Source organism: Camarhynchus parvulus, chromosome 2, assembly GCF_901933205.1.
Source record: "Camarhynchus parvulus chromosome 2, STF_HiC, whole genome shotgun sequence".
NCBI lineage: Eukaryota > Metazoa > Chordata > Aves > Passeriformes > Thraupidae > Camarhynchus > Camarhynchus parvulus.
Window position 1 is genome coordinate 69,676,154 of NC_044572.1, and position 22,221 is coordinate 69,698,374.

The 22,221-nt window shown below is 39.8% G+C and overlaps 1 protein-coding gene across 1 annotated transcript; it reads left to right on the forward strand.

Annotated features, from left to right (window-relative positions):
• The first annotated feature begins 1,415 nt into the window (after nt 1-1,415).
• Nucleotides 1,416-20,456, forward strand: VPS4B (vacuolar protein sorting 4 homolog B). The gene is made up of 11 exons (XM_030943089.1): nt 1,416-1,569; nt 4,369-4,480; nt 5,870-6,020; nt 7,291-7,358; nt 9,010-9,129; nt 9,353-9,509; nt 10,727-10,875; nt 11,049-11,130; nt 12,989-13,208; nt 15,844-15,981; nt 17,763-20,456. The coding sequence occupies exons 1-11, from the start codon at nt 1,543-1,545 to the stop codon at nt 17,862-17,864; spliced, it is 1,326 nt and encodes a 441-aa protein (XP_030798949.1). The 5' UTR covers nt 1,416-1,542; the 3' UTR covers nt 17,865-20,456.
• Nucleotides 20,457-22,221: the final 1,765 nt, after the last annotated feature.

The following is a 22,221-nucleotide window of genomic DNA, read 5'->3' on the forward strand; positions in this document are numbered from 1 at the left end:
AACCAGAATGAGAAGGTAAAGCCAAAAAGGAAATGATACCCCAAGGAAGTAGCCTGTTTTAAATAAAAAGGAGGTTAAAAGTAGCCCAAAGGCTTCATGATGGCATAATCAACCGTGAAAGAGTGAAAGGGATGGTTTTGCCTCGTCCTTTGAAGATGGAATAAGAAAGAAATGGAAATATAATATTTAACCTAGTTTTCTTGAGCCCCTCCCACCACTGATGTTATGCTTAAATCCTGATGACCACACTGCTCTAAAGTTCCTTTAGAAATCATCATCTCTCCTTTCTCTTTGGCCAATTTCAGTTGTCTTTAGGGGCAAACTCTTTACCATCTCATTTCTCAAAGCCTGACTGCATGACTTAGTCTTTCCTACATCATGTCTTCACACATTTGCAGTCGATCCAAGGAGAACACCTGTTATTGACCATGTCTAAAAATCAACCAAAGCATCCCCAACTTGTGAGGACACTTACCAAAATAAACTGCCAACCAGGTGACTTAAAGAAGAGATTCACCACCTTCCCTGGTACAGGGGGAACTGTGGATGTGCCTTTTTCCCTTGTGCCCAGAGTACAGGGGCTGACCATATCAAAAAGGTTCAGAGGACTTTTATTACAAAATAAAATCAAAAAAGTTACACTGGAATTATTAAGTCAAAGCTGCAGTGTGGTAACTTGGAGATACTTGAAAGAATGGGGTTTATAACAGTTGAGTTTGCCAGATACTTTTTTTGCCCTAAAGGAATTAATGAACCAGAGGGGAAAGATATGTCACTAATTTAGCAGACGTCCCTACATCCATAGAGCAAGCTGGCTTTCAGAACTGGTTTGTAGTTGCTGGTGTGTTGAGTCACTTCCTCCTCCCCACTCCGTAAGCATCGCCGTCACCTGATCTTCGTCATTAACCCACGGGTGAGTGACACTTGTCCATGACTGTCATGATTGATTAAACAGGATTGGGCCTGTTTAATCCGGAGAAAAGAGGACTGAGAGGGGATCTTATTTAATGCATATAGACATCCCCAAGGCCAAGAGGACGGTGCCAGACAGTTTTTGGTGGTGCCCGGCCACAGGACGGGGAGCAGTGGCCATAAACTAAAGCACAAGTAGCTCCACCTCAACATGAGGAAGAACTTCTTTACGTGGAGGGCGGCAGAGCACTGGGACCGGCTGCCCAGGGAGGCCGTGGACTCTCCTGCGGAGAGATTCCAAACCCCGCCTAGGTGCGTTCCTGTGTCACTCGCTCCAGGTGACTCTGCCTTGCCAGGGGGATCGGACCGGATGGTTCCCAGAGTCTCCTCCGAGCCCCAACACCCCGCGGGCGAGCGCGGCCCGGGGCGCACCCGCGGCCGGGGCGGGCCGGGCGCTCGGGGCGTGCCCGGAAGCGGAGGCGGAAGCGACGCTCGGCGCTCGGTGCGGAAGCGGCGGCGGAGGCCGCGGTTCGGGTTCCGCGGGCGGCGGGGCAGGGGCGCTGTGCCACCGGCGGCCGGGCCCGCTCCCCGCGCCACTCTCCTCCCGCTCCCTCCCCTCGCTGCTCCGCCATGGCGGCCAACACCGGCAACCTGCAGGTACAGCCACGCCGGCCCTGCCCGGCGCGGGGCGGACCCAGCAAGCGGCGGCGGGCGGGGGGCGGCGCCAGGAAGCAGCGGGGCTGGCAGCGTCCCGGGCCGGGGGTGTCCCGGGCCGGGGCTGCCGGCGGAGCCGGGGCACGGGGAGTGCGAACGCCCCCTGCTCAGCGGGTCGGGGGGGCACCGCAGCCGAGGGGCGTGGGGGGGACTCGGCTTGGCCTCGGGATGGCAGAGCCCGCGGGTCAGCCCTCATCGTCCCGGGCCTGAGACCCTGCGGAGGGGGCCCGGGAAGGGGGGCCCGGGAGGGGGGTCCCGGGGGCACCAGCCCTGCCGGACGCGGTCAGCGGGGCCTAGCGCCCGGCCGGGAAGCGCTGCTGCCGCTTCTGATCTGGCCGCGTGGTTTGGGTTGTGTTGCCGCAAGGCTCCTGGTGGCTGTGGGAAGCCCTTGCCTGCTCTGCTGTTCCGCTTGTGTTAACCCTGGCTCCTGGGCTGTCATCGGTGCTGCGGCTGGCCGGCAAAACAGACTCCGAAGTGAATGAGTGCGGTCCAAACAGCCCTTTTTTTCTCTTGGGCTGTTTGAATCGTGATCATTTTTGTATGCCGTGTTTACACCAGCAGTGTGATGTTTGCATTGACAAAGCTAGAGGAGATGTTATAGGATCTGTAATAAGCAGGAGAATAATGACATCTCTTTAAGCTGACATTCTTTCCTTGGGTGATGTTCATCAAACTATAAACCTGTGGCCTGACAAAACATAGTTTGTGCCTCAGGGATAGTTAGAGCTGGTCATCTATGCCCTAGCTCATACAGGTTTCTAATAATGTTTTCTGTTTGATAGCAGTGGTGTTCTTCAAAGTAACAGGCTAAGATGCAGCTGATGTAATGAAGTGTTAGAGCTGAGAATCTAATAGCCAGGTAATAGTCTTTGGCTGTTTACAAAAAGAGAGTATAGCAAAACCAGGCAATATGTGATGCAGACTTTTGCCCATTTCAAAGGAGCAAGTTTGCCACATGCCCTGCTTTCTCACAGTTCTGTTTTAGCAGATGGTCTTTGCCATTTATTCTTTGGAATTAATGTCACGTGTATCACTGTCTTTGTTGTACTGGATCCAGGGGGTTGCCCTGCGTATTGGGCAATAATACAGGTACTGGGCTGCCCTGTGGCGGTTAAAGTCACTGACGGGACTTAAGAACTTTGACATGAAAATAACTGTTTGGGGGGTTAACTTTTGCTCTGTTGCTAGATTTGAATGGTGCACAGAGGTGCGTGAGGGAGTCACCATAAAATGGGCAGCAAGGAGGCAGCTGTCCATTCATACCTGGGAAACTGCTCCTGAGCTCCCAGCCTCTCCAAAAAGGAAAGACTTTGGCTCTGTTCTGAAGAAACAGATGCTTACAGTGCTCCAGCACTTGCCACAACAGAGCCATAGTCTGTTTAATTGGTTCATGTTTTTAAATACCTTTGATTTCAAATAGATCTGTTGAGATGATCTTTGCTTCCAAGACAGCAACCCAAAGCAATAGAATACAATATTTTACAGTTTCTTTCATGGCTATTGTTTACTAGCTTTTTTTCTGCCTGAAACACAGCAGAGTGTAGGTAGTGGCAAGAGTATCTATACTGGAATGTCTAATGGAAGCTCCTTGCTGCAGCTCAAACTCTCAGCCTTGCTCCCTGACATTACATAATCATCCTGAGCATACTAGCAATGCTTAGGAAAGGGAACCACATGGGAAAAAATAGATGAGGGACTACAGAATATTTAGTTGGTGTTGGTTGACTCTGGCTGAGTGCTTATTTTCAACTTACATGAACAGATGGTCAAAATGACAGTTTTAATTGTCTGGAAGTGGTATGGGCATTCCAAGAAGGAAAGTGTAATAAAAGGTAATAAGCACTTACAAACAAGCAACGGAATAGTGGTGGTACAATAAATCCACAGGGCAGTGTGTGCAACACAGTGGCTTAGATCTCAGTCAGATTTATTTGAAACTAGCTGAACAAATAAAGTAAAAATCCATTCATAACTTCCCATAGAACTCTTTGGTGCTTAAGATTTGGGTATGTTCTCTGTCTGTTTGGGTTTGTTTTTTTTTCTCCTCTTCCACCAGAGTGATAATTGGAATTTCTCACTAGGATATCAAGAATCTAAATCCTCCTAGAGAAGCTAAGCAACTGGTCTTTGAAGATGTCTCCAAGCATAATGTTTGAAGAGTGATAGTGCTAGTTTCAGTGATTGTAATCAAGTACTTCTTATATTGACTTTGCTGTTTACAGGGTTTACTGATGTCATCAGTCATCAAATCATAGAATTGTTTAGGCTGGAAAAGATTGAGTCCAACCATTAACCCAGCACTGTCAAGTGCACCCCTAAACAACATCTTAAACAGTATATCTATATCATAGTTCAAAGTTTCGATGTCTGTGATAAAAGAACCCCCAACCCTTGTAATGGATTTCCAGATCTTTCCATAAGAAATGCAAGAGATTGGTAAGACAGACTGCATAGACAAAACAGTAGTAGTTCCAGCTTAGTACACAGAAACTTGTCCTTCTCACTTGCACTTTTCTGTGTGCTAGTAAATTTCAGCAGTTTGTAAATGCTGCTGTTCATGAAAGGATGGAAATACTGTGTTTTGTACAAAACACCATCTATGACAATCAATTGCCTCCAACTTTGAGGTGGTAAATGTGGAGGAGCAGAAAACCTGGCCATCAAAGAACAGTAACAGCTTAAATGGTCTCTGATCAGGGAAAATGCTCTTGTACAGCAATTAATTATTTGTTTGTGTTACAGAAAGCAATAGACCTTGCTACCAAGGCAGCACAAGAAGACAAAGCAGGAAACTATGAGGAAGCCTTCCGCTTGTACCAACACGCTGTGCAGTATTTTCTCCATGTTGTTAAATGTAAGTGTGATGTGTTGGATGATTCAGTAGAGTCTAGTCGTCAGATTGCACAAGAGCAATCTCTTATGTTGACATCAGTATTTAAATTTTTGCTCTCATCAACAGTTGATACTTGCTAATCGTAGTTTGACTGAGGTCATATATTTTGCAGCTTTTACCTTTACTGTGTTGTGTGCTTGCTCCATTCTTGTAAGAAATTAGATTATTTTTTACTTGTGTTTTGTTTTAGGTTTTTTTAAGACAGGAGGCAGGTGTTTGCTGTCTCTCCTCTGGACTTTTGTAGCAGTGTTTCAAGCTGGCCACTGCACGAGGAAATATGACAATAAGTACAGGGATCCCTGTATTTCTGTTGTGCTGAAAACCATGTTACACATGAAGTCTGCTGTATCTGCAGAGTGCTTTTTGCACCTTTAATTCATGCTGCTTGCCCTTTTAAAGCCTCTCTGCTGACATTTTTTTGCTCCTTAATGTCATAGTCTTGCTGTTTATCTTGGCCAAGAACATGTATGAGATGGACTTGTATGTAACAATTTTTCTTTAGTTTCCATGTTCTCATTACTTTACGCCTTTTCACACTTCTGTGTACCTTTTGTGCCACATTCAGTGTTTGTATGCAAGGAATGGGCTTTCTTAATGTGGGTACAGCCCTGATGTAAGTGGGCTAGGGTTGCTTGCCTGACAAAAGTACACTTACAAATCTTCATGATTTGAAAAAAATAGTTTTCTTTATAGTCCTTTATTATTAGGATAATCTGTGTTTATCACTTCCTGTCCATTTAAATCTTACAGACTTCCTCAGAATATCACTTTCTATGCTTTTAACAACATTGATGTACTTTTGGAAACTTAGCTCAAAAACCTGACATGTTAAATTTTGATCGGTGGTTTGAAATACTGTAATAGTGATTATGAGAACAGCGTGGCTGTTGAAACACGCTTAGTTCTTTCAGATGTTTTATGTAATGTTTCTTTATCTTTTAAAATTAGCAGGCTATGGAAGAATCAAGTATGGTTCTAAATAAAAATTGCCTTGCACAAGCAGCTTCTTGATTAGCTATTTTAGAAAAGCAGTTATTAAGGCAATGTCTAGCAGCTTGAAAGGCTGACAGAAAAGCTTCCAGTGCTGATGTCCTTAATCATTTAAAGTCAAATTTTAAGCCAAGGCAATGTTCACGTGAATATTTGATGTCTGTTACATGATGACAGCCTTCTGGTCAGTTCTTTCCAAGCTATAGTGGACAAATAAGTAATTGAGATGTTTGGTTATGTCGTGAGCCCTGAGAGAGGTACATTGATAAGAGATAAAGAAGACAGATCTTAAGTCTTGTTTTTTGACTGATGCACATGTGTTTTGTGTTAATAAAGAATTGTTTATCTTCACACTCTTAGATGAAGCACAGGGTGATAAAGCAAAAAAAAGCATTAGAGCAAAATGTACAGAATACTTGGATCGAGCAGAAAAGCTGAAAGAATATCTGAAAAAGAGAGAAAAAACGGCACCAAAACCAGTTAAAGAGTCTGGTCCTGCTGAAGGAAAAGGGTATGTTTTTGGAGAAGGTAAAGCAAAATACTTCCTGAACTCAGCTTATTCTAAACTTCAACTATTCAAAGATCATTTTAACTTGTGTTTCTGAAATGCTTCAGATGACTACTAGTGCTGAAGTACAGTGGGCTAATAAAAATAACTTGAATTAAAATCACAAGCATTTCTGTGCTTGCTTACTAAAATATGAACATTTGCATAGGAAATTCACTGAAGAATGAAAGCTGCTTCAGACTAACAGCTGAATCCAATGATTATTGGATTTAATGGCAAGGAGCCTGCTGACCTTTAAAGGCTTTCTGCATTTAAATACTTAGTAGCTAGAAAATAATTTCAGACTGGCGATTACTGGGGTTACTGAGTTTGATCTGTCTCATACTTGATAAGAGATGAAAAGCCCTGTGTAGGGTAAAGTTCTGTAAGGTGGACTGAATCCTTCCAATGTGTTGCTGCTGCCTGCTTTCTCCACTGCTTCCCTTCTCTTAGATTTGTTTCTCACTTTGCATATCAGGGAGTTGAACAAGCAGAGCCACCCAAACAAGCCCAGTCTCTTTTGCCTTTGCTACTCCCTTTATGGGGATAGGAGAGAGGAAGGATTCAGGATCATACCTTCTAGTGGGACCTGCCTTTCTAGGAGTCCTGAACAGCTAAAGTTGCTCAGTTGTCTCTTAAAACTTCACCTGATTTTCAGTCTTTTTCAATGTCTGCTCATCTCATCAGCCTTATTTTTTGAGCTGTTCCATCTTTGCCTTATTTATAATAGAAGGAAATGGTAATATCACAAAGGCTACATGTAGTATCATGACCTCCACTCCAATTATTCCCTCTCTAGTCTCTTTTCCTTTAACTTCCAGTTTCCTTTGCTCTGATGAGAGTTTTGTAGTACTAGATGGAATTGGCCAAGTCCTGTTGCAGGTCCAGATAGAGGAGAAGTGCCAATGTCTACAAACAAACCATTCCAGCACCTCTGTGTTTCTGGATATAAGGGCTGTGTTTCCTAAAAGCTGGCTCAAAACACATAGAAGTGTGTTAAGAGGGCTCAGACCCAGAAGAGGAAGTTGAAATGGCAAAGGAGGGTGAATTGGAAAGAAATCATAGAAGAGTGTACTTCTGCTTTTCTACAGTCATGTAAACCTCTAGAGGTCTTAAAGCATCTCATGTTTCTTTAATTCCTCAGCCTGATGGGTTTTCTGCTTTTTGCATTCTGATTTTTATCCTAAGACAGAAGTCTCTCTTACTGTATTTCAACATTTTGTTTCCAAATCAGGAATGACAGTGATGGGGAAGGGGAGTCAGAGGACCCTGAAAAAAAGAAGCTACAGAATCAACTTCAAGGTAATTTGAAGCATCCTTTTCTTTAAATAGGGATTACTTCAGTCAAGCAAGTTCCTATATTTTTGCCACCTAAATTTTATGGATTAACTTAATGTCTGTAAGTGGCTCAGCTAGTATGTGATCTTCAGGTGCAAAAAGCATAGTCTTTATGGAAGTAAAAGGACTTGTGTGCCATGAACTTATACAGTGACTACATTGAAATATGTCTTCTGCACCCTGTACTTCATGTTAAAATTGTGTCACCTATCAAGCTAGCATTTTCCAACAGAAGTTGCAAAATCCCAGGTAGCTCTTGGCTAAACCAATTTAGTGGTTTTTTACTCTGAAGTGCACTAGCATGTTGCCTAGAGGCTAAGGAAATGATGATACAAATACATAGTGTAAGCAGGACTGTTTTCACAGAAGGACTGGAATTCATGTTTAGGAGTAAGAAACATGGATTCTTGCCCATTTATAATAACAGGCAGCATTTTCTTATATGCAGTGATGATGCTGTCCCAGTTCAGTAGCATAGTTTGGGTTTTTGAACTCTAATACAGAACACAGTCAGTGAAGCAATGTAAAGCAACTACCAACAGTTTGGTGTGCAGTAAAAAAGAGGCTTTTTTTATATTTGTTTCCCTTTAATAATGAAGAACTGTTCAGAACTTCCCTACCAGAAGGTGCTTATGGATGTGAAGAAACCTCATTGTTCTCCTGTTTTTGACTGTAACAAAGATCAAATGCATTTACCAGATCTTGTGCCTGTGTAATTTCAGGAGCTGTTGTATCACCATTGGAAACTGTGCTGTGCTTTTTCTACTTCTCTGCACATTATTTAATCCTATGCACAGTTATAGGAGACAGTTTCTTGTTTTTTTAAAAATGACAGAAAATTGATGCGCATTGAACCCCTGTCCTATCTCTCACTATACAGACTTTGTTTTTCCCAGATGAATCTGACCTCAGATAGTAGAAGTAGTGGCTAGGATTACAAGATCTAATATTATAGTTCTAATAACCTATTATTACCTGAGTTCCAAGTTTTCCCATCTAGAAGTAGTTGAGACAAAATTTTTAGCATGCCAGACTAACCAATCTGAAGAGAAAGCTGAATTACAGCTCAGTTGGCTGAACTCATTGGCTGAGGAAGATGAGATTTGGTGCAAAACTTTGAATGTGCCTTGACTAAGAAAATACTTCTAAGCTAAGCAGGATCCATATAACCTTTCTGATGCTTTTAGCCCTAGCTCTCGGACCTCTTTTCCATTAGATGATACATTTGTTTGCTGCATGTCTGGAGATACCAACAGGTTACTTCATCTGCTGGAGAATCTTAAAAAATCCTGACCTAGTGCAGCTACATTGTTTAAAATGAAATTTCAAATTTTTGGGAAGTGCAGTGGTGGTTTAGTTATGAGATGGTGTCAGGAGTTCTACTAACTCACAAATATTCTGGTTATCCATGGTTTATTTTGGTAAAAAAATGTGACAGATTTCTGTAAAAATAACATCCATTTGAGTAATGGAATTCAGTGCCCCTATCATCTTAGAAATGCCTTGGTTTTATTCAGTATAGATATGGGCATAGATTTCTTTTTTCACCAAATGGAATTTATTGTAATTGTGAAAAGATACATATGTCACTAATTTAGACCATCTTTTCTTACAGGAGCAATTGTTATGGAGCGACCAAATGTCAAATGGAGTGATGTTGCTGGCCTTGAAGGTGCCAAAGAGGCACTTAAAGAAGCAGTCATCCTTCCCATTAAATTTCCACACCTGTTTACAGGTAAGGATTACAGCATTTATTTACTCTTGGTCAGTCAGGACTGGTACTGGGGCCTGTGAAGTGTGTTGTGCCAATGTATCACAGACTCAAGCTGGTCTCTTAACAAAGAGATTTTGATCCATCTGACAGAAGTTTCATGGGTAGATACAGAAAACCTCTGAGCAGCCTAGAGGAGGATAATCAGAAAATAGCATTTTGAAAACTGCTAGTTTCTCTGTTGCAGGCAAGAGAACGCCCTGGAGAGGGATTCTTCTGTTTGGACCACCAGGAACAGGAAAGTCTTATTTAGCAAAAGCTGTAGCAACAGAAGCAAACAACTCTACCTTCTTCTCAGTATCTTCATCTGACCTGGTCTCAAAATGGTTAGGTGAAAGTGAAAAGTAAGTTGGAGTTGCCAGAGGTCTGGTAAAAGATTGTCGAGAGGAAATTATTATAGAGATAAGGTGCCATAAAGAATTTAAGAGAATGGTCTTGTCTTTTTAAAAACCAACTATAGGTGTTTCTATGCTTCATGCTGCAGTGCCATGTAAAGATACCATTATATGCTGCATTTTGAGAAGCTCTTCTCAGTGCTCAGAAAGATTTTGGAAGCACCACAGAGCTCATGCTAACTCTTTGTTTGTTACTGTGTGATGTATGAAGAAGACCAGGAAGCCAGAAGACCATGAGTGACATGGCTGCAGTCTAGAAGTCCAGGAATTTGTCCATCTAGTCTTCCAAAAGAGATTTCCTGAATTAATAAAAAGCTCTGGGTTTACAGGGAAAGGATTTTCATATAATGATAAGCATACTTGTCATAACCATGATTTAATAGTTTGAAGTGTGGGACAACTGAGCAACACTGTTTAAAGCTGATAGAATGAGAAAGAAAGGCTATTAGATAAGTGTTTGAAATGAGTTATTTTTTCCCCAGAATCTGGAAACCTTAAGCTGCTTTTCTTCTGTTGCAAAAGGAATACAGGACTGGAGACTAGCTTGGCATTAGATTTTATGCTTGACTTCATTTGAGACTATTGCCTGAGATTTAGTGCTGTAATATGAAGAATTTCCCAGCACGTTCCTATTTATTTTTCTTTTTTAAACTAGTAAAGTGCGTTCATGAGAGATGGCTGGGAGTATATGGGGTTTGTTTCAGGTTGTTTTGATTATTTGATTTGAAACCAATATTGCATGTCATACAAAAATTATTTAGTAAGTAAAGTTGTAGAAAATAAAGAAAATAAAAACATGTTATTTCTTACAAAATCTCTAGAATTATTTTAAGTTAGAAATGTTTAGAAAAAGGTTTTTTCTTTTTAATCTTTCTAAATTTGTGGTTTTGTGTAGTCCAGGCTGTCATGTAGAAGTGTAAACTGAAAAAGGGCTTTATCTTGCAAAATCATGCCTGGAGCACTCTAATTTTTTTTTGTTATCCTGGGCTCTCATTCAGTGTAATTCCGAGTCATGGAGCTGGAAGAATGTTGTTTCTTTGAGTAGCTTTATGTTAATGTTTTTTTCCCCTTGCTTTCTCTAAAGGAAATGACTGTATCACAATCTGAAGTTATGTGTTTCTGCTGTTGTAATTATTAATATAGCTGAAGCTGTTTCCTTCTTTAAGATTAGTGAAAAACTTGTTCCAGCTTGCCAGAGAAAACAAACCTTCTATCATCTTCATTGATGAGATAGATTCCCTCTGTGGGTCAAGAAGTGAAAATGAAAGCGAGGCTGCTAGACGGATAAAAACGGAATTTCTAGTCCAGATGCAAGGTAAGTTTATTTGGTCTTCAAAATCAGACAGAAATTAAGACATGTATTTTTAAGTGTAACTAGCATTAGAATACTAAAAATATCTGCAGTTCCACCCCCTTAAATTTTCATGGCTTTTTAAAACAATCTCTGTTTATCATCTAAACTGTGAAATTATTTCTGCCCTGATACAGGGGTTGGTGTTGACAATGAAGGAATCTTGGTGTTAGGAGCAACAAACATACCCTGGGTTTTGGATTCTGCTATCAGGAGAAGGTATGATGGCACTTTTTTTCATGGCATGCAATTCACAACTGGTGTGAGCTTTTAGCCAGAGAGTGCTTAAGGTGTTCATCCAGCTCATGTTTGCAGACGTGGTTAATGTTCTGCAGCTCAATTCCATGAAGTAGACTTAGCTACACTGATAGTCACTTGCCCCTTTAGAGAAAGGTAGATTGTTCAGCCCTCTAGTTTATCTGATTTGTTGGTTAGATGATTATGCTTGAAGAAACAGGAGTTTCCTGCTTGCTTTATGGTTTTTGGGGGGGCTTAGGGGACAAGTTAGAAAGTACACAACTCAGAAGGGCAAGAGAGGGTGGAACTTCCCTTTTCAGCTGTTAACAAACTGGTGAGTAGCTTGAGTTTTCCATGGAAGTGTAACCTTATGGAGAAATGCCATATTTTTCTACTCGTCAGGCTTAACTTGTGATTTTTAACTGCTGTTTTGCACATAAAGGACTTTTGCAGATACAGGACTGCCTGTACCTGATTATTTGGATCTTTTCCTGAGCTGCAGCGCAAGCAGAGGATACAGCTATGTGACAAATAGGATTATGTTGTGATGAGGACACAGGTCACCTCCAGATGTCACTTCTCATCTGCATGCCTCTAGAGTTGTATGAACCAGATTTAGAAATTAAGGTATTGCTGAGAATTTCAAGTTGTTCTTGAAATTCCAGCTTTGGTTAGGATCCACAGTAAGAGACACACATGGACCTGATAGAGTGTGTGCAGAAGGGGGCCATGAAAATGATCAGGACACCTCTCTTCTGAAGGCAGGTTACAAGAGTGGGGCTATTCAGCCTGGAGAAGAGAAGGGGGATCCAGAGACCTTATTGTGGCCTTTCAGTATATAAAGGGAACTTACTAGAAGGGTGGAGAGATGTTCCTTGTTTTTTTTCCCAGGCTTGTAATGCCAGGACAAGGGGCAGTTGTTCAAACTGAAAGAGGATGGGTTTAGATAGGGCATAAGGAAGAAGTTTTTTATGATGAGGATGGTGAGACACTGGCACAGGTTGCCCAGAGAAGCTGTGGATCATTGGAAGTGTTCAAGGCCAGGTGGGATGGGGTTTTGAGTAAGCTGGTCTATGGGAAGATCTCACTGCCTGTGGCAGGGGGGTTGGAACTAGACAATCTTCAAGGTCTCTCTCAACCCAAACCATTTTCTCATTCTCAGCAACATGAAAGAGAAATTTCCTAGCTCTAGCCCACAAGACTTAAAAGGAACTTGTACAACAATGGCCGTAGTAAAATTAATTTTTCATGGATTTGAGTCACTTTGTCATGTATATCAGGTTTATTGTGTTCAGCAGGATTTGGAGTTGCTCTTTGTTGGTAAAAGGTAATCTCCACTCTGAGAACAGATGCTGCTTCAAAGGAGGAACTGCTGTTACCAATATTTTCTTGAGAATGACTTGAAATTTACTTCCTTCTATGGTGTTTTCTTAATTTAGTTGGAGGCAGTAGAAAGTTGTTGCATAAACTTGTTATCAGGCAGTTCTTTCTTGGAGTGTGAAATCTGTTCAAATACACTTTAACACTTAAAACTGAGAGGAAGAAGTCTTTTTCTTTTAAGACTCAAACACTGCTGGAAAAACGTCAGTCTGGAGAGAAGGATTTTGTAATGGCAAGGAAGCAGTTGTTATATTCTGGCTATTAGCTTATACTAACTAAAGTATTATTTATGAGAACAGGTTGCTGAATATTTGCATCAGATTTTTTTTTAAAGGTCTGTTGTACTGAAACTGCTTTTTAATATTGCTAGAAGCAAGCTCATTTGCATGAGCTCTTTCCATTGTGCGCCTGCATGAGTTGGCATCTTGGGAACGCTTTGGTTTTCTCCTTTTTACACCAGGTTTGAGAAACGTATTTATATTCCTTTACCTGAAGACCACGCCAGGGCTGCAATGTTCAAACTTCACCTTGGGTCAACTCCAAATGACCTGAAAGACTCAGATTATCGAGAGCTTGGGAAGAGAACTGATGGCTATTCTGGTGCAGATATAAGCATCATTGTCCGTGATGCACTGATGCAGCCTGTTAGAAAAGTGCAATCAGCGACTCACTTTAAAAAAGTAAGTAGCAATCAAAATTTTTCAAGTTATTTCATCTATGAGAGCAGTCTTAATTTGAAAATTCCTTACAAATAAACTGAATTTGGTTTTGGGTAATACTGCTTGCTTATGAATGTCCCTTTTATTGACTGGGGAGAACTGTTCTTCCTTTGCCCTTACTCCCCCTAGTCCTGCCATAAGTCTGGTGGAGCTAATTTCTGAATATTCATGCTCTGACTCTTAATGTCTCTAGAGAGTGTTAAAAGCATTCAGTTTGCCATTTAAATGGCAATGTTACAGAAGTGCTTTTTTTTCTATTTCAAGTTAAGTGGTTCTTAACATGCTGGGAAAAAAAAAAAGTATCCCTTATCCACTTGAGAACAGATGGATTGTACTTAAGCACATTCTGTTTACTTGGCATATTTTTCAACCTGAAAAATTAAAGTTCTTGTAGAATTCTGGTAGAAACATTGAATCAATTACAGTAGTAAAGATGCAACACAACTGAGCAGTCTGTGTTTCATTTATACTGTTGAAATGTAAGAACCAGTTTACTTTTATATAGGTACACACCAAAGAGCCTATTCAAACTATATTGTTTGGCTTATCTTCCAGTTACCTTTACATGCTATGTATTGACTTAAGTAACATTTCTTCACAATATTTGAATCTCAGAAACTTTATCTGTACAAGAACCAATTGGCATCTTTACCACCAGTCTAAATCCATTACATCTGGGAATGTCTTTCCCCTGGAGAATTTGCACAGATGGGCCTTGTTCAGTCAAATTTATTGTTCCCTGAAAACTATTAAATTCTTAAATGGAAAAAAAGGAGTGATAGTATCAGTGGTTATAAACAGAGGTTAAAATATATACAATGTGTATCAGTTGAATAAAATTTTATTTTCCCGTATAGCGTATTTTAAAGTAGACCCAGACTAAAGGTACTTTTTGTTAATATTTTTAGTGCAAAGTTTGATTTTTACAGAAATTCATGTTTTTTAGGTGAAGGTGGGTCAGGATATTCTGCAGAGGTGCTAATTGCTGTAAAAGGAAGCTTTAATTTGTTGCTTCTTCAAAGAGCAGGTGTGGTAGGAAAAACTTGAGACCCTAACGTGTCGACTACCATGTATGTTGTGTTGGCAGCAGTTCTTTGTCATCTCAGTTACAAATACAGTTTTTTACCAGTAACTCAACCTGACATAAAAGGGTTAAGGCCCCTGAACCGAACAGCTACACTGAATTTGAAGATAGGCTTCTTTTTTTTCCATGTGGTTTCTTCCAATGAACTCATTCAGCTTAAGATTCAAAGAGAAAGACACACTTAAATCCAGTATGGTCCAGAATATGAGAGGGCAGGAAATTTGACTTCTGAGGACAACTCACAGTAACAATGTGATGTAAGCTGTATTTGTTGATAAATAAACAGTGACTTTGATATACCAAGGATTTTCTAGATGCTTCCTTCCCTTAAGCAGTCATGTCTGAAGTATTTATCTGTTGTTAACTTTACATGACAATGGCATTTCTGGCTAAAGGGCTGTTAGCTTTTAGTGTTTAGCTCAAATTTGGAACAATCTGAGTCATGTTTCAGCTTGCCATGGAGCAGTGAAATAACCTCAGTTGTCACAGTTTGTGGAACAACTTCAAAAGCGCTTCTTGCATCTTAACTCTTTTTGCTTAAGAAAATAAAAAAAAGGAAGGAAAAACCCCACAACTGCAACACTTTGAACACTCTGACATTAGCCAAGTTGATTCCACTTGTATTGTTAATGCTTTAATTGGATGTGATTTTGTGTTTTTATGAGCAAAATCTTAGCATTATTATTTGTGTTGTAACAGACAGAGCTTTCCTCAGTTGTCAATAATTAACTGTAAACCTTTCCTTGCCATATGTGATAATGCAGGTTTGTCAGAGTGCATTTTGAATATTACAATCTGCTGCCAGCATCTTGCTCTAAATTCAGCTTGGAACAGCAGATCCAGTTCTGTCCATAGTCAATCAGTGTGTTGTCCTTTAACCTCTGTGAATGCTCCGAGTTCCCGTGGGTGTGTGGTGCTGCAGGTAACAGGCAGGGAAGGCAAAATCCTTGGTACCGGACAGCGTACTGCACAAAGGGAACAGATGCACGGGGCAGCATTTTGGAGTCTGTCTGTCTGTCTGCGGGGGGGAAGCTGTTTTGTTCTACCGCTAGGTGGCGCTGTTTCCTACGGAGCGCTGCTCAGGTGGTGCCGGGAAAGGTGCTGGGAGCTTGGGAAGGCGAGATGTCAGAGGGAAAAGCGCAGGGAAGCTTTTAGAGAGCTGTTAACCAGCGATGAATGAACTCCTCGAGTGACCAGGGGAGCAGGAAGGGTGGTCTTCACCAAGCAGATTTCCTGGCATGTCAGTCTTCTGCAGAAATCCTCAGCCTTAAGAGGATGTGGCTTCTGGGATTTCACCTGATGTGAATTTAAGTATCTGGCTACAGCTGCATGTTTTCAAGGTGATTAATACCAGTACACTTCTACAATTTCTCTTCCACAGGACATGTGTTACCAATGGGTAGGGCATCTGCATAAAATCAAGGAATGGTTTTTGCTTGGAGTGCTGTTCAGCTTCTGGTTTCTGTCTTCAAAATAGTAACTCCCATAAACTGAGTGTTTTCTTATTTTTAGGTAAAAGGACCATCAGTGTCTAATCCAAATACGATGGTAGATTTATTCACCCCTTGCTCTCCAGGTGATCCTGAAGCCAATGAAATGACCTGGATGGAGGTCCCAGGTGATAAATTACTGGAGCCTAGAGTTTCCATGGTAGGTATTGCTTGTAGCATTTCTTTCTTATTTTGCAGAACTCTGAAAAGACTTTAAGATAAAGAGTCTTTTTCAGGACAATCGGATGAGATGTTTGTTTTCAGAAATGCTGGGCATACCAGATAACATTTGAATTCTCAACATAAATCACTACAGTATGGCATGCTATGAAAAAGACAGCTGTCTATCCCTGATAAGCATTTCTTATTCTTGTCTGCTGGCATGCAGCTGCCATCCTTTCATCCATAGACAGTATCTGCCTCTTGCACTGTTCTTTCACTTGGCTTTTATTCATTCAAACCTTTAGGGTTCCTGCACCATGATACACTTTCTTCTCATCACTGTGGCATTAATACTGGGAAATGGAAAATTACATTCACTGTAAATTAGGAAGTGATGTTCTATAGGCAAATATTGCCCATGAAATAGATACAAGTATAAAACCAAAATGTAAGAAGATTTTGGATATAATGGTAGTTTAGGTTTAAATTTATTACAGGTAATAAAGCAGCTTTTCCTGCTGTTTTCTTTGTGCATATGAAAATACTTGCTTTGTCCTAGGGAATAAAATATGTGAGACAGTTTTCAATTTTAGATCACTGCTTAAGAAAAAAATAATTGCTGGACACTCATTCTGTATTTTCCCCCAAGAGCAGCAGAAGAAAATTTTGTATTTAAGTACAAAGTTTGTGGGAAGCACTTAATAACAAATCTGTGTTGCTGTAGTTTCCTGTGTGCAAACAGTCTTGTAAGGAGTGAAAGAAATCAATGCATTTCGTGGGGAATCACGGGCAATGCTTTGAAAATAGAACTATCACTGTATTTCAGAAAATAATTTCCTGTGTGAATTTACATACTGAGGAAGCAGAAGAGGATTTATGCAGGTGCAGGCCTGCCCTAAAACTTCTCTCTGCATGATCTAATTGGATTTTTAATCAGTCCTTCCTGGAATTAAAGACAGCAGTTCCTTGTGTGCTCCTAATGGTACCTGGGCTCTGATGCACTACAGGCAGATGTTTCAGTGTCCAAAATCCATTCTTGTCCTTAAAATATAAGGCTTTAATTCTTTTTGAGCAGGGTGCCTCTGGTCTGATGAGACAAATATCATGTGTGGAAAACCATTATAGTAATTTTTGGATTTTACCCATAATTTATAGCAATATGAGGTGTTGGCGACTTTTTTCAGTTGCCCTTGGCTGGGAATTGATTAGTTTTCTTTACCCTTTTTATTCATAGTGTATTTTAATAGCTGCTCATAGACCTATGATTTTTTTTTCCAAACTCCATTTCCTAGCATCTAAATATTTATCTGGGAAATTTACTGAGTTGAAGAGTCAGAAATTACCAGTCAGGAGCAGTAAAACTTTGCTAGAGATTAATCACAAACTGCTGTTCTACATTGCTGGACTGTGAAGAGTACATGGGAGCATCTTGTTATTTTCCACTTAATCTGCTGTAGTTAATAATGGGTTGAAAATAGTAACTGACCAAAAAAATGTTCAGTTCTTTTAAAAAAAGAGATTAATAAAACTTGAATGGATGAGTGGCTTAAACCTAAACCTGAGGTTATGATTTTGTTACTGGAAAACTCATTGACTGTTGTCTGTATTCAAAGGGTTAAAAGGCTGCCTCTGTGCAGAAGTGTTCAGGCTTACTTAAAGTTTTGGGTTAATAGGAACATTTTAAGTTTTTTTTTTAATGCATATTTGTCCTGGCAGCAAAATTGCTAGCAGTGGTACTATACTTGTTTCTGAAAACATGTTTGGTTTTTTTTCTGACAGGCCGATATGCTCAGGTCACTTGCTAGCACAAAACCAACCGTTAATGAACAGGACTTGGAGAAATTAAAGAAGTTTACAGAAGACTTTGGTCAGGAAGGCTAAACCAAAGATATGTGTGAAGCATCAGAACCTTTTTTTTTCTTTTTAAAGTATTCTCGTGTCTTTATTGATGGCACTTCAAATAAATGCCAATAAAATCACCCCTTTCTTACTTTGCAGAAGGAATAGAAGATACCTTTGCAAAGACCCTTAAGCTTTTGTATTGTATTGTTTTCCTCAGATGTCTATTAAATGTCTTCTATTGAAAAATAATACAAAAATGCAATTTTAGGGTGAGACAGCAAAGTGATGTGGTAATGTCTAATAAATACTAGAAAGCTTTAAATTACTAGTTCCATATTAGGTAGTATATTAGACCTGGATACCAGTGAATTTTAGGTTTTGACCTTACCTCCCAGTAAGGTCAAAAACCCTTTAAAGAGTGGGAGAGAACATATTTGTCAGGTGTTTTCAGTCAATCAGCATATGTATTAATTGCTCTCATTTCATTTAGGAAAATGGCAACAAAATTTTCTAATCAAGCATACTGCAAGTGTGGGTTTGCTGTTAAAGTAAGAAAGAAAACACTGTGAGGATAAGACTACATGGGCCAGTACTTTGATTAAATATTGGTGGACCTGTTATTTGGCTTTTTTTTCTGCTATGCTGTGTTAAAATTTTGCCTTAAACAGCAGGCTTTTGTTTTTAACTCTTTACTAGCTGGTACACACTGTCACTATGCAATTTAACACAAGTTTGTTAAATGCAAGTAACTCGGAAGGTGTTTTGCTGGCTCTTCTTGGGGGGTTGTTTGGATTTGTTTTATTTGTTGTTTTGGTTTTTAAAATCTGGATTCTCTTCCTGGTGAAGTTTTGACTGAAGTTAGAAAAAAGCATTAGTAATGTCCTCTAAGATCCCACGTGTTGAGGCTGGCAAGGTATATGTAGTCTTTGGAGAATGTCTGGGAGGTATTTGGGAAATAGCATACTTCACATGCAAGGAGATTAGAACAGATGTTTTAGCCACAGCCTTTCCAGTGATAAATTAACCCAGAACCCCACTGGTAACTGTAGCATGTAGGTTACATCAATTTAGTGCTTGAACTGGGAGAGAAGGCTGGCATTTTAGTACAGAAGTAGCACTTCCATTGCTCTTTTTCTGCAGAACTGCAAATGGAGATGTGCCTGAATGTAACTTAAAACACTACAGCATCAGCATTGAGTTTGTGCCTTGTAAGTTTGCACTGGCTGTAGATATGAAACATCATTAGAATATCTAGAATACTCTATCTTCCATTATCATTGTCCAACTGTATCCTGCAAATGTTTTGTTTAACTTGCATTAAAAGAAATTTGCACATTTTAGGTGCGTATGTTCTATGTACGTATGCACAAATATGATCATCTTTTGATGGGGTTTGGTTTCTTCTATGTACATATTTTGTCTACTTTATAAATCATAGGATGGGTGACATTTTCTGTACTTTAATGAAGTAAAATGTTGTAGTACAACATCAGCTATGTTGAGTATTTCTTCAATGTTATGTTCAAATTTTACTGCTTTATTGTCTTCTTAGAGTCTTGTTTCTGTGTTTAATAGCCAAACAAGATAGTTAAATATTCTTTGATCTGCAAGGTGCTGAGCTTTTTTTTTACTAACATGATGAAGCATTTTTTCCAAAATCCTTCAATTACACAGCTTTACCTTTGTCTTACATCAGAATGTGTAAATGTGAATCAGTGGGCTGCAAATCTTTCTGACAGCTTTTGGGGGGGATGGCAGGAGAGGGAGTGGGTGAGGGCAGGAATTCCAGCATAGGTACAGGCAACTATGGTTAGTAAACTTAATCCTTATTGCAACAAGATCTTGTTTGTAGTTTTCTGTTGTGAACACTTCAGAAGTGAGCCACATACTAGCGTGGCTGTCCTTCAGAGGTTTGAAGCCACTGTCTGAAGTATTTATCTGTTGACCTTTTGAAAAATGAGAGTCCTTACTGCAACCCTGCAATCTTAAAATTCTCAGGAACATTTTGGTTTTTGGTTTATTTTTTCCTTTTTGTGGTAAGCTGATTTGTCTTATGGGCTTCCATATGCTTAACTGTATTATCTCATATCTTTAATGCAAAATAAAAATATACTGTATGTTTTAAATTTACATTTGCTGCTTGCTCAGATGACATCTGTAACAGAACCTTTACTATTTGATGTTGAAAGTTGTTTTTAGAAATATATTCCAAATAAACTTTGCTGCTTAGAATTGCAGCTACAAGGGCAAGTTTTTGGTTTGCTGTCTTTGTGAAATTATGGTAAATTAATATATATACATCACTGAGCTTCTTAGCCAAGTTATCCATAGCTGATGATAGCCTAATGAGGGAGCGTGCAAAATCACTTTTTAGTTTGCAGTGTTAATTGAAAATAGTCTAAATCAAAGAATTCATGAAAGGCTGTATTTGCTTTGAATAATCAAAACCTCTGTAAATACTGGACAAATTAGTTGTACATTTTTAACGAGATCTGATTTTTGGCTGGTTAGCTTACAAATTGTTTTCATACCTTCTGGTGTTACTGCTTACTCTGACTGCAATATGAAAAAATGTCATTTTCCTTCCTGTGTGTAAAATAATTTTTCAATTAAATCACTTCTGTATGTGGTTATGTCCTTCACAGATGGTTTCTTCACAGTGACATTAAGTTTTGGATTTCCTACCATTTGTGGTCTGTCTCTTGATGTACATATTTACAGGGTTAGAATAGCTCAGTAAATCAACTTATATTTTTTCCTGCTTTCCCTGACTGATGTCAAGTTCCAGAGTCATTTGATTTATGTGTTGCCTTTTTGTTCTTGTCTAGCATAACAAAAGCATACAAATCTTTTCAGTCTTCCATAAATGTCTTCAGTTTTTCATTTGGTTTGGTCTTTCAAGTCTGCTGGTCTTTGAATATACTCATGTGCTTTTGTTTTAACTAGTGGAGCAGAACAAGTGTAGCTGAGGGAGATACTCTGGAATTGGCTTTTACATGTTCCTGCCTGTCAGAATTTGCTCCTTTTGTCAACTGTAGCAAAGAGGGTGCTGAATATTCTCTGGTCAGATGTTTTGATCTACTTTTGGTGTTTATTAAGTGTTTTAATAAGAATATTCCACATTTTCTTGTTGGCCTTTAGGGGATTATCTTGACAGGAAGCTATTTAATAGTTCTGAATATGTTGAAATATGCAGGAACATATTCATTTTGCTGTTTACTCTTTCCTTCCTCCAGAATGACAAGCTGGTTTCAAGATTGGCTTCCATACATGTTTTTGGTCTTAACCAGATTCACCCTAGTAATCATGGTTGACTTAAAGCCATTCCTGTAACTTACGTAAACTATTGCAAGAACTCAGTGGACTGTTTGTTTCATACTGTGCTGCTATTCCAGCAGATAATTAATTCTTATCAAAACATAGTTTCTTTTATTCTTGAGCAGTCAGCTTTTGTTGTAGCTCTTGTGGCATAGCTTCAGTGCTTACCCCTTCAATTTTTCTTTAGGTTTTTATTAACATACTAATCTAGGGATTTTATTCCACAAATCCCCTGTTGTCATAATTAGCTGCATAAAAACTCTTTTAATTGGTCGTTCATCCTCTGTCCTGGCATTTGTGTAGTGACAGCCCAGGTATTAGATAAGATTGTCCTGGTTTTATCTTTTGGTCCCTGTGACCTAATTAGAATTCTTCCTCTCCCTCCCTACTTCTACATGCACACACACCCTTCTGATGGGAGCTTTTCTGTTAGGTCACTGGTTTGTGACATTTTCTGTTTACTCACCTTTGCAGCCTTCCTACCTGAGAGGCTCCAACTTGATGAAAAAACATTCAAGGATACTTCTTTCCTCTGCCATATCCCGTGTTCAGGGACACTGGATTTCCATCCATCCATGCCACCTGTGCATGGTACCTGCCACATATACAATCTGCCAGTCTTTTGCCGAAATAACTGACATTTTTGGACTCATTCAGCTGAACTTCTCAACCATTACTCATGGAAACACAATAGAATGTCCTATCTGCATCATAGCAGGAGCAAGGTTCCCTTCTAAACAGGCTTTGGTTGTGTTTTGAGACATCTCCAGGAAATAAGTCACTGACACATGACACAGGCCTGATGTTGATAATGCAGCCAGAGTTTTCTTTCCTGCTTGGTGACCTATTATCAGGCACTGTAACATGAATTGGCAGGACTTGCTTTTGCTTGCCCTCGCTCCTCCTCTGCTGCCTCAACTCATTTAAATCCAAGCTATTCAAGGCAGGGACTTTGCTTTCAAACATGCTCAGTGTCACATGCATTCTGTCAACTATAAACAGTAATTTCCTCTGACTCACTCTGTTGTTGGCCTGATGGCCATCCACAGGTAATGTGTTACAAAAATCTCAGCTGGAG

Excerpts from the sequence above, each read along its gene's own strand:
- VPS4B (XM_030943089.1), top strand. The coding sequence starts at position 1,543 with ATGGCGGCCAACACCGGCAACCTGCAG. Across the intron at positions 6,021-7,290 it reads GGTCCTGCTGAAGGAAAAGG|GAATGACAGTGATGGGGAAG; the intron begins GTATGTTTTTGG and ends TTTCCAAATCAG. Across the intron at positions 9,130-9,352 it reads ATTTCCACACCTGTTTACAG|GCAAGAGAACGCCCTGGAGA; the intron begins GTAAGGATTACA and ends TCTCTGTTGCAG.